Below are 12621 nucleotides of genomic sequence, written 5' to 3'. Positions count from 1 at the left end.
AAATATCGGATCCAGGATTAAAACCGTTCTTAGTCTTGTAGAGAGCATGATTTCCTTTATTTCAGCAGTCTCAGTAGTCTTTCTTAACTTGATTGTCCAGCTCCAGGTGTTTGTGCCACAGCCAAATTCTAGTACCACTAAAAGTTAAATGAAAGGGAGAGTTTTGATGACAAAGAATAAGGACTATTTTTAGTTGTATTAGTTTGAGCCGTGTTGCCTTTGGTTAACTATTTTTGATGAGACTTTGTATTCATTTCTGAACTGAGAAATAGATTTCATAATGGAAATAGATTTTAATAATGGAAATTAAGGAAGAAAATACGTGTAAGTTTTTCTTGCAATAGAGGTCTGATGTATCTGGGCTGATACTCAAGACTATAGATCTGAACAATCTGCTGATAACTGAACACATGGAAAAGGAGAATGTTACAAAATACATGAATGTCGTCATGTGCATTAGAATTTGACTACAAATCAGGTGGCCATATCAAAAACTCACACTCCTACCAGAATTAGGCTGTGTATCTCAGCTGCTCCACTGGAAGAAAAATTGCAGAGACCTCAACATTATTTGTTTCAGTAGCTGGCATGGTAGGTTGTTTTATTAGTTTTAGTTTGTTTTGGGTTTTGTGAGAACAGCAGCAGGAACCATGCTCTGTGCATTTACTTGTGTTGCTGTATTAAATATTAATGAGCAAAAGCCAGACTTGATCTAGGACTTCAGAGAGGACTTAAGAGGTTTATATAATCTGTGCTCTGCTTCTGTAGGATTTTGGCTCCTTAATCTTTCTCTCCCTTCTTTAGTGCCTTTGTACGAAGCAGGTGTGGCTTTCTCTCCATCATCAGTGAGCAGTCTTGGTTCAGGCTCCTGGCACATCATCCTTCTTACCCATCATCTCTAAACCTGTCAAGCAGTGGTTTAAGACCTTTCTATCTTGCCTTTCCCCAGTTTGATTAAGAATTATTTTCACCCTGTTTCCTATTCTTTAGACTTTATTGAAATTCACTTCACAAGATTTAGCAGCCTTTTGGGCCAGTTCCTCAAGTACATGTCTTCACCTTCCTGTGCTTATCAGCCCTGCCTGTCACAGTGCTGCTTGATGTGTTGTTCTTCCCTGACTTCTTTGCTCACTCTTCTTTGTGCTCTGAAGACAACCTTCCAGTCACTCATTTGTGTGTTGCTGTCATTTTCTCTTTCTGGCAAAGTGCTGCAGAACTACTTAGTTCTTAAAATTTTGGGAGTGATACAAGCCCAGATGATGGCATCTCTCAGCTCTGCCTTTTTATTGCTAGCTTTTCTCACTCACATTTTTTTGTCAGCTTCCCTTTCTGACATCCTTAGCAGAAATCTTTTTCAGCTTATGCTTAGGCTGTCCCAACATATTTTCCTACAATTTTTGTCCATTTGCCTTGAATTTAGAGTCAAGAGGAGGAATAATCTTGTTTGTCATTTCCAACCCAAAATCTTCCTGTCTCTCATGTACTCCTCATCCACTTTGTTGCTTACACTGAGCTCTACCTTTCTGTCCAACTAAATATACTTCTGAAGCGCTTTCACTGTGCCCAGTGTTTATTTTGGGAATCTTTTTTTCTGTCCTTACAAGAAAGTTCTCATCTAGTCTGAAAAAAAAAAAAAAAAGAGCAAAACAATATAGTAAATTTTACTACCCAAATCCTGAAATGATGGTGCCAGCAGCTAGTTGGCCCCTCTTTTGCATACTTTTCCCTTTTTCAGCTGCATTGATTTTGGTGGCACCTGTCCTCTTCAAATACCTTCTGCATTTCTGCTGCTGTCTGTTGGCCTGTGTTTGTTACTGTCATTCTCAGTTTCTCCTTTGGTAGTGGTTGTAATTTAGTGTACTCCTAGCTCAGACATGTTTTATATGAAACGCATTTCTTTTTGCTTTGTATCCTGAATATCTTCTGAGCCTGCAGGATCATTACATTTTCTGAAATCTCATCTCTTCTTCCCGTTCAAGTTCTCCTTTAATGTTTGCATTAAATTAGCTAAGAAAGTAATTTATAGTTCTTTTTTTTTTCCCAGCTTTGAATAACCTAGGTGGCTTTTTAAAAAATTATTATTATCATGCTGTTTTCCTTCTCAGTCACAGCAGTACTGAATATTGTTTATTTGTGTTTTAAGTGGCGCTTAGGAATCCATGCCCTGTTGTGCTTGGTGTGTTTGCTTTAAAGCACCACATAACCTTTGGTTATGGGATCTTTGCTTTGGTTCCTAAGCATCTTTTGCTTTTCCTGATCTGTAAGCAGTGCACAGCCTGCCCAGGCAGGTGATCTCACCTTCTCAGTAGAAGCAACCTGGCTGAATCAGTAGCAAACCAGTTCAGTGCAGCAGTGTGGGGAATCTTGTGCAGGTGTTATCCATATGTGCTGGGTACATGCCTGGAAATGGGAAGGCTGATGGTAAGTTTTTTCATCTGTCAGCATATCATTTTTCACAAGGAGTGGAATTTTTTTGAAGGCTTAGGGGAAGGACGAATTCTGTTCAAGGTTCTTTCATTTTATTACTGTAAGATTTATAACATTGCCAAGCCCCTTCTTTGGACTGATACCAGACCTGCCATCCCTCATCCATTTGAAGTGCAGAACTCCTTCCTTTATTTTTCCAGCTTTTATTCCAAAGATGGAAAAAAAGCAGCATTTGAACTTCTTTTTGAAGGGATTCGTTTGCTCAGTCCTTATTTCTAAATTAGAAAGTAAGGAATGCTTTAAGGAGGCTTTGAGATTTTTATAGTTTTATTTTACATCCCACAATAGGGTTTTCAGTTTTAGAGCACTAACATACTTCTCCTTGGATTTAACCAACTCCCTGCCCTGTTAAAGTTGCTTTCTCTGCCTCGGTTCTCTTCCCTTCTAGACTTGAAGCTGTTACCTTTTGGATCCACCCATCCTGACTCTGAAATGAGGGCCTCATTGAAGAGAGCATTCCAAGAACAGTTTATCCTTTGCTAGTTGATAGAGGTTTCTTAATGCAGGGTTGCTTTTTTGGCTTTTCTTTCTTTGAGCACTGCTGAGGCCAAATGTGTTCCCAGGCACTCTGAAATTCCTCAGCAGTTCACTTTTTTCTGACTGCCCCTTCAGCTTCGGGAGAAGCCTGGATGGGGAGAGACGCTGTCACGTGCCCTGGCTCTTGAGCCCTGAGCCTCAGGACTGTGAGGAGTTGACTGCCAAGATCTCTCCAAGTCTGACCTTTTCTGGGAATACAATTGTTCCAGCATGCTTTACTCTTTATCTTGAATCACAGAGTACCAGGTTCTCTGTGAACAAAAGCAATTTTTCCTAATTTACATGTGTCTGTCAGAATTGTCCCTTCCTAAAGAACAGAGGGAATCCATTCTTGTATTGTGCATTCCACCCCGCACATTTTGTTATGAGTGCCTAATTAAGTATGTTAAGTGCTAGTTCTCAGTAATTGATATCACTGAACCACTCATTGCATATCTAGGGAAAACAATAGACACAACTTTATAACAAGCTGATCATAGCCACCTAGGGGAAGTTGTAATTTTTAACTTCTAGCAAGGTTTAAATGACTGGGAACAAAGTCCAGAAAAATGATTTGGGTCCTTACAAAATGAGGCTCTGAGCTGCAATGATTTTAGGATGCCCTTCTCTCTCTTCTGTAGCCTCAGGCACTGAATTGCAGCTTGTCCATATATTTGGTTCCTATCCTGGTTTTCTTCTGGCTCAAAATCACAGGTGTGTTGTCTTTTGCTGGATTCTTCTTTTGTACCTTTCTTTTGTTTGCTGCCACAACAGACAGAGAATCCTAAGGAGAACTGCTGTAAATGTATGTTCATGTTTCTCCTACCCTTCCCCCAGTCTCCACTCTCTTTCCCACCCCTTCCCAAATTCCATTAATATTTACAGAACAAGAGCCAGAACTCCAGCATTAATCTCAAATTCAGAATGAGATTTTTCTGGCTCTATCTGCGGCTAATGCAGAAGACAACAGAGGTTAGAAATGCACTTTAAAAAAAAAAGTAAAAGAACAAAAGGCCTTTTCATATTCAACACACTGGATGGATTGTGTTAGGTATAAATAAGCTTTCAAAGACCAGAGCATATGTAAAAAAATATGATATGTATTGTTATTGGAAGGCAGAGGAACATTTATTTACTTACTGATGACATTGAAAGTTCCTGAGCTTTAACTTATATAAACTCATTGTTTCTTTAAAAATTTTGTGTGTGGAGAGAACAGTTCCTTTCTTCATCTTGCTGGCTCATGTACAGATAAGCAGTAAAACCAAAAAGTCAAATGAACAGAAGGAAAACTGTGTTGATAGTTACATGCCAGCAGTGTACAAACTAACCATTTGTAAGGAGATATATAAACAAACTTCAAAACTAGTGAAGTTTTGCAAACATAAATTTCACAGGCAAACTGAAATTGAGTAGAGAGTGAAGAGAATGTAGAATTCAGATAATTTGCATTTGTTTTCTTTGACCTCAAACCAAGTATTTTCTTTCATTTTCATCGTTAAGTGCATAGAAGTGTTATTAACCTTTATGAATTGACTTTAAAAGCCAAAATCAAAGATAAATATTACTGTTCTTCCAAACTGTTTCTGTTTTAATTGTTGGTTTATTCACTGGAAAGTATTTACTGGATTCTGTAGTCTGCACAGGCACTTACCCCTCTGTGACCCCTGTCCTTCATTGTTTCAAGGGTCGCTTTTCCCTGCCATGGGGAGGATGGCTTGTATCCCTCTCCAGTTGGTGTGGGGTTCTGGCTTCAGGTGACCTCAATGAGCTGTCAGCAGACAAATTTGTTAGCTGTGTCAAGTAATGGATTGTGTGTCCATCTTGTTGTGAGGACAAGAGTTATTTCAGAGGACAGAAACTGATCTGAATTCTTCAAATGAAGAGGGAGGTCATCTGCATGCCCTATGGAGGATGATTTGGCAAAGCAGTCTAGAGAAACTGCTCTGCAATATCCATTTGCTGCTCTTTCTCCAAGGAACTGAAAGAATGTATTTTAGCAAAGGATTCCTCAGTCTATCCAATACCCCAAAATCCATGAACACAGAAAGCGTTGTTGGTTTTCTTTTTTTGTTCTTTTCAATGTGGATTAATCTATTCTTAAATTCCAAGAAAATACCAATACCCATCAGTCTATCCTTTAGTCTGGAAGTTTGTATTATTTGTTTTCTTGGGAAGGGCTCCCTTATTTTCTTCTCATCTCTCTGGCATTAGAATTGGCTTATCTCACGTTTCTGATGAACCTACATTTTCCAGATATATAAAAACATAGGGGTTTATTTTTCAAAACTGAAACAGTTGGATTGCCTTTTTGTTTTACTGGGATAAGCATCCACAATGCTCTGGGGAATGGAGAATGATCTAAAATAAGCCTAGCTGTTTTTTGTTGTTTATCTGTTTCTTTTTGCATCTGTCTTGGTATTTATTGCTACCATCTGCGTTTCATTTCAGGTTGTCTAATGTCTCATTCTGCATGTTCTTTGCCTATTCTTTTTACATAGCCTTGGGCTGTAATATCACCATTTGCCTACAAGAGATCCATTTCTATCTGTAACAAAATGAATTGCATTCATCTGTGTAATTCATTTCTAATGAATGCCTTGCTCCTCATTAAACAGTGATTTACCTTTGTTTCCCTTTCCTACACTGTCAACATGAACCATTTTGAGGTCCTGTGGAGAGATGCTAATTTGAGAAAGCAAAAGTCAATGTAACTAAGCACTCACGGGGGCCTTCCTCCTTGGCACTTCCACAATATTCATGGGACACTTTGCAGAATACAATTTGCAGGTGGATAAGAAGACTCAAAATGTTTTCCTTCTCATAAGCTCTCAGTGTACTGACAATTTAAATGCATCTCTCCTTGTCACTGTCAGGAACAGGTGAATCTTCTCAGACCTTGTCTGCTCTGCAAGAATTTTACTTACCACAGGCACATTTTTGGGAGACTGTACTCTTGGTTCACTGTCTCCTCTCTACCTTTTCAAGACTATTAAAATATTTTGAATGTGTTTTCAGATTAATATTTCTAAATAGCTAATTTTGAAATCTGTCAAAATGTGAAAAACTTGAAAATATTTTACTTCAATGTTTTCATGAGATGCAAAAATTCGTATAAATATTTAATAGCTTTGCCAAAGGAAAAGGATGAATACCATTAATTAATGAAATAGGGTTGTGTAGTAATTTTGTTACAGATTTGGTTCTTATGCAACTTTTGTGTAATGCACTTTGAAGCTCTCCAGCAACATTCCGTTTTCCAGCCCTGCAGAACTTTGCAGAACAGCAGAATCTGCCATGTGTGCAAATAGATCTCTGCTGCTGACAGATGATGGTTAGAGTATGGGATGAATTACCAAGTTTATTTTCACTTTAACTCTAATAAGAGTTTGAACTGCAGTGGATTATGAATATGAAAATACCATTGGTAAACATGATTTAAAGCAATACAGATGGTTTTTAGGAAGTTTTATTTACAGCCTCTTCAACTCTTACTTTGGTGATAGTACAAGCCACTCATCAACAATTTTGATTGCTTGAATTTAGCTTGGCATTTTTCAGTATTTATTTGTGTGTTGGGCCAGACTGATCCCCAGTTGAAACTTTAGAATTGCCAGTAAGCATCAGTGGATTTACACCGTGGGCTAATTTGATCATGGTATTATGCGGGGATTGGAGCATGGGAGGTTGGGTTTTTCTAACTGGTCTTGCCTAAGTTGTGTAGTATTTCAAAGTAGGAACGCTGATTAATGTAACAAAACCTTATTTTTAATATACATTTTAGAGGACAAAACTGACCTTGAGAACAGTGTGATGCAGAAGAAAATTAAAATCCCCAAACTCTCTCTCAATCACATAGAAGAAGCTGGGGAGGTTACAGATTATGGGGAAGAAGATGTGGAGCTTAGACACAGTAAGGTACTGAAGTCTTTCTGGTTTTGTTTTTATCTCTCCTTTTTTTTTAATCCTTCTTGCAAGTGCTTGGGGCATATACAAATATCCTAGCTTAAGAATTCCAGGCTTGCTTTTGATCCCCTTAAAATAGTGTGTTTGGTGAAATTGGGTCACATTGTGAGTGGGGGTGGGGTATGGGTTTTCAAAACCTGATTTAAGTGCAGTGAAACGTTTTCCTGTGTATACTGTCTGCACAGTGTAACTGCCATCTGAGATTGGTGCACCAATGCTCTTCCACTTTGGCCCAGAATGCTTTAGAAGTCACCAGTACTTAACTGTGCCAGCTGTTTGTGGTGGCACTTGTGACATATTGCTCACTGCTTGTTTGGAATTGGGAGGGGTGCTCTGAGACTGCCCATCTACAGCAGTGACTGAGAAGAATTGACAGGACTGTATCACTCCATTGTAACTCTCAGTTGCCTTTTTAGGTTCAAATGCCAGAATCCCAATATGGAAATGTATTTATTTTTTGATATTAAATTATTTCTTTAAAAGTCTGCAAGCCTTTAGAATGAGATGTTGCTCTGCGGCTTCATGTGTTTTGCAGCTGCAGGAGTGATATTAGTGCATTTCCTTGTGATGGGCCAGCTTTTTTTTTTAATTGTTAAATTATTTTTTAGAACATGAATGGAGCAGGTGTAACATCAAATAATTTTATTTTCTGCCACATTACTCATAGATATTGTGATATGGGAATTTGATAGTGTCAGCTTCTCACCTCTAATCTATGAGTTGCATTTGCTTTCCTTGCAGTTTCTTGGAAGTTCAAATGCATTTTCTTATTTGGCCAGTAAAACTTAGTCACTTTACCTGTACTGTCACACATTAATCCCACTATCCAGGCCCCAGGAAAGTGATGTGATTTAATTTGTAGGGTTTGTGCAGATGACTGAAGGTAAAATTCCACTGAAAGTTCCCAGGCCCTGAAGCCTCTGCAATGCAGAACTAATATAGAAGGAATCAGTTGATAAGGAAGATGAGGCTGGATGATATATTCTGTCTCCAGCTTCAGTGTTTTCAAATCCCTTTCAGTGTTTGCTGATAGTGTTAACTCTGTCACTTGCATCAGGCAGTTGGGTGAACGTGCTGTAGGGATAGTGAGAGAAGGTTTTGTCTCCCAAAGTGTGGGAAGGACAAGCCCTCAGTTCACAGAACAGCTTTGTGCCTATGCTGCTTTCACCTCTGATGTCGTCACAGGTGACAAATGGAGCACACAGTTGATTCTTTCTCCTTCTTATCAGAAAATCAGTTGTTGTCAGAAATCTGAATGTTCAGGGTAAACTTTAAAGAAAAAGAGATCTAGATTCACTTTTTAAAAAAGAAATTAATGATACAGAATCAAGTGACCTATATACACTGCCTTTGTAAGTGTTGCACAAATTCAGGAAGGACTGTAACTGCCTCAGAAGTTTGTACCTGCATTTAGCTGAGTTACAGTTGCATGTTAGTTATGCTATATGTTACATCCATAAGAAACTGTTAGGCAAAATATTTTTGCAGACTGGATTTGTCTTAGTTTTTTTGGAGAACAAGAATATTAATAGTTCCCAAGACTGTAGAATTTTGATTTTATTATGTCTTACTGCTCTCCTAATTTATTTGTTTTTTATTGTAACGTGCAGAGACAAGATGGGAGGAAACAAAGTGAAGGTACACACAAAAGCATTGAAGCAGTTGTTGCTCGCCTTGAAAAACAGAACGGGATGAGTCTCAGTAATACTTCCAGCCCTGAGGAGGCTTTTATGGAGGCTACAGAAGGCATGAACAATATGGACGATGCCGTAGTTCCTCGGATTCTCTATGAGGAATTGCTGAGGAGTTACCAGCAGCAGCAGGAAGAAATGAGACACATTCAACAGGAGCTTGAGAGAACGCGGAGACAGCTTGTGCAACAGGCAAAGAAGCTAAAGGAGTATGGGGCACTCGTTTCAGAAATGAAAGAGCTCAGAGACTTGAACAGGAGGCTTCAGGATGTACTGCTCCTAAGACTAGGTAGTGGTAAGTGCCGGACTTAAGTGGGACTAGTTTGAATGAGTTTTGCAGTTGTGATCAATAGTAATGGAAATGTATTTGAAGAATAGCAGTGGTTGTTAAACTGGACATTGAATGTTAAAAGGGTTTTCTGCTGTGGCTGTACAACGTGTCAAATTTGTATGCTATGTACGTCTGGGGTTTTCTTTAAAAACTAGAGGTCTTTGTGCTGGTATGGCTGAACCAGAGTTCCATTTTAAGCAGCTGTATTATAAAGAGTCTCTGACCTTCCAATATATGCTGGAAAAGTTAATAAAGCATCATTTGCAAAATATACCAATATGTTCCAGTTAAAAAAAAAAAAATTAAAAAAAAAAGAAAAGAAAAGGTGCTGGAATGAATAGTTGGGCTAAAACTAATTTATCCTTTGCAGTTAGGGATTTTGTTTATTGTTATGTGACTATGTTACCTTCCATTTTCTGACCCCTCTTCCCATTAGCAGCTTATTAGAATGTGATATATTCCTGAAGTTTTAGCAGTGGCTTTAAACAGCCATGCTATTTGAAAAACAATGGATTGTTAAAGCATAATTAAAAAAACTTCGTATTAGTGTCCCATTTATCAACACTTGTTGCAAAATGCAGGTTTTTGTAATTTGGATTTCAGTTTTAAGTATCTTGGGTCAATTGCTCCTTTGTTTGGGTTTATAACAATTATTTAAGCATTATGTTGGAATAAATGGGAAAAAAAGACAAAATAAAAAGTTCATCCTTTTCATTGAAGATGATACCCTTGGAATACCTTCAAAAATTTGACTAATTACATTTATTTGTGATTAGAATGTGGTACTGCTGTGTTGAAGATTTGCTCGGTGACTGAAACTTGTTTGAAATCTATGCATCCAAACTTAGCATGCTGTTCTTACGTCTGCCTTTGTGTATCTGGAAACTTAATTTTTGCATGTCAGTTGGATATTGGCTCTTTTCCTGGACTGGAACGAGTGCATGCAATTTGCATGTGGGTCTGAGTTACCCTCACGTACAGAGCTGGACCTGAGAGAGCATGTGCCTGTGCTGTAGCATGTGTTCAGGTGTGCCCACACCCTTGGAGCCAAGTTCTTGGAGTGTCCCACAACCTAAACTGGGTGTCTGATTGTGAATGCTCATCATTGTTACACTGTGCATAATTAAAATGTCGTTACTTACCATCAACATTCTAGTTAACTTTCTAAATAAAACTAAATAGGCAAGGTTGCCGCAGCCTGAAAAACATGATGTGGTTGGCAGGAGATTCCACTGAGCTTTCTAAAATTTTCCTTGGATGGAAAGATGTTTCTTCATCTGCAAGTAGTTAGCTGGAATTTATGGGAATGGAGCACGAGCCAGATGTTGGTAGGCAATGGGGCTGAACAGCGTAAAGTACCAATTTAGTTGGTAGACTTGACAGCAGTTGGAGTGGTGAGACCAGCAGTGAAATGAAGACAGCTACTGAATTCTGTCTCTTTTCTTTCACTTTAAGAAAAAGAAGATGCATTTTTTTGCTTCAGACAAATAAAGAATTTTCTTAGGATGAAAAAAAAAAATAAAAGAGGAAAAGAAACTCTGGAAAAAAAATACTGAATCTTCTCTAAATATTGGGCATGAATTTCTATTGTATGTATCAGTCTGACAACTCAAAACAAATCCAAATTACACTGAAGACAAGCTCTTTAAATTTAATCACATACCTGGAAAAAATATCAGCTATATGATACTTCCAAAAAAAAAAAAATCCCTTGTTATTATTACTTGTAAGGAACCTTATATTATGGTAAAGGTAGAATTTGGCTGTGCTGGCTTTGTCCTTCACAGGGTTTATATTTCCTAAGACTCGGTGTTTTAACTGTTGCTTACTCTGTTGTTTTTCCTTGTAGCCTCATTCACAGCAGAGAAACAACCATGTTCTAGAAAGATCAATACAAAACTTATGAATAATTAGCAAGGGAGACATCTTCAGCATGTTCTAAATTAGAGAGTCTGATGACAGTATGAAAAAGTACTACTTTTAATCAAGAATAGATATGTAAAGACTTTTTTAGTCTTCCTTACTTTTCCAGCTTATAAATGAGGTATGTTTGGGTATGTGAATAATCTCTGAAAATTGTTCTGAAAATAAATTACATCCTGAATTCATCTGCAGTTGCAGTGATCTCTTAAACCTAGAGTTTCAAATTACGTGTAATTTATGTTACACTGCACTTCTAGCAGGCTGGACTTAATGCAAACTAATTGCATTTCTGTTTCACCTTAGAGACTTGTGATTTCTTTGCATGAGATGACAGCTGGTTTGTGCTGATGAATTGCAGCTGTGGGAAATGCGTGCCTGTTGCCATTTTAAACTTGCAGATCAAATATAGAACAGCCTCTTGAGCTAACGTGCAGTCAAGTAGTCAGTCTCCTAATTTCCTATCAACTTGTTCAATTCAGTGAGGAGCTGGAAGTCAACGTATTGTACTTGAGACTCAGGCCTTCAGCTCTGCTACCAAACTGGAGCCACTTCTGTGGCAGGAGTGAGGAGGTTCATCTTCCTCATGGTGACACCAGATTGCTGTTTGTCACAAAAGAACCTTGGAAGCAGCTGTGGCAAGTGACAGTAGTGAAATCAGTACTGATCCATGGAGAAATGCTGAATATCATCTTCATGATTTTAGTATATTATTTCCCAGCAGATCCTTCCCTGGAGAAGGCAGGCATTTCACCGGGGCTCTAGGGACCAGAGCAGTGGAAAAATGTGATGGCTGTTATGGAAAAGGTTATGGTGTCCTTCTTGAGCTCCTGGAATACTGTGTGCAGTCTCCTGCCTTGTCCACTTGGGGAATTTGAAGCCTTGCAGCCAACTGTAGGCTTTTGCAGTTTGTTTTGTTGCACCTGAAAACGCACCTAATTTGGCCCTTTTTTTTAATCAATAGAGAGCAAGATAATATAAAGAATTAAATAACTGACTCTCCCCTGTAGGGACTTTAAATAGCCCTCGGATTGCAGAAGAAGAATTTCAATAACTTCTTAAAAGAATAGCTGTATCCCAGGCAAGATCTGTGCAGTTTCCTGTGGCTGGAAATGTGGTCAGAAGTACCAAAGTTGTATAAGGATAATGCTTGGGTGTTTTTAGCTCCCTGGTTATTTCTTCATTTTCATGTTATTTTGCTGAGAATTAGTGTTGCTCCAAAGCCAGGGAATATACTCACATTTATTCAGAAACATGGATTCATCAGCACGTGCACACAGACCCCCAAGGTTTTATTTTTAATCCTAGTTTAATTTCAGTGATCCAGTTTACAGTGTCTTGGGACTGACACCAGAGTAGGGAGAATGAAGTGGGATTTGTGTCTTACCACATGTCAGGAATTACTGGTTTTCAGCTTTCCTAGATTTGTTTGGCTTTTTTGATGTTTTTGATGTTTAAAAGCAAAAACAAAAAAAAGGCTCAAGGTTTCTGTGAAGTACAGAAAGTACCAATATTACCACTTCTCCAACTTGTCTTGTTTTGTTTCAAATTCTGGTAGGCTATGTAAAAAAACTTACTGCTTACAAATGTATGCTGACCACTTTATCAGTCAATTTATTTTTACTTTCTTACTAATTTTAGAAGTAGCATGTAGCCTAAGATACATTTTTGAGGAAAAGGGATGGTAAAGGGAAGCCTTCTACCTCTTCA

The 12621-nt window shown here is 38.3% G+C and overlaps 1 protein-coding gene across 12 annotated transcripts in view; it reads left to right on the top strand.

The window, feature by feature from the left end:
• LOC111933065 (BEN domain-containing protein 5) overlaps nucleotides 1-12621 on the top strand; it is an 887514-nt gene that overhangs the window by 538701 nt on the left and 336192 nt on the right. For 7 of the 12 annotated variants that reach the window (XM_086842546.1, XM_023932448.2, XM_023932446.2 and 4 more), the window contains 2 exons: nucleotides 6788-6921; nucleotides 8580-8955. The exons of 2 other annotated variants lie outside the window; for them this stretch is intronic. In XM_086842546.1, the coding sequence (XP_086698672.1) occupies nucleotides 6788-6921; nucleotides 8580-8955 (510 nt within the window). The remainder of the gene's footprint in view (nucleotides 1-6787; nucleotides 6922-8579; nucleotides 8956-12621) is intronic. 3 more of the 12 variants (XM_086842549.1, XM_086842547.1, XM_086842550.1) reach the window with 1 other exon arrangement.

The sequence above is a fragment of the Cyanistes caeruleus genome, chromosome 9, assembly GCF_971803275.1.
Source record: "Cyanistes caeruleus chromosome 9, bCyaCae1.hap1.1, whole genome shotgun sequence".
NCBI classification, from domain to species: domain Eukaryota; kingdom Metazoa; phylum Chordata; class Aves; order Passeriformes; family Paridae; genus Cyanistes; species Cyanistes caeruleus.
This window is presented reverse-complemented; position numbering and strand designations above follow the sequence as displayed.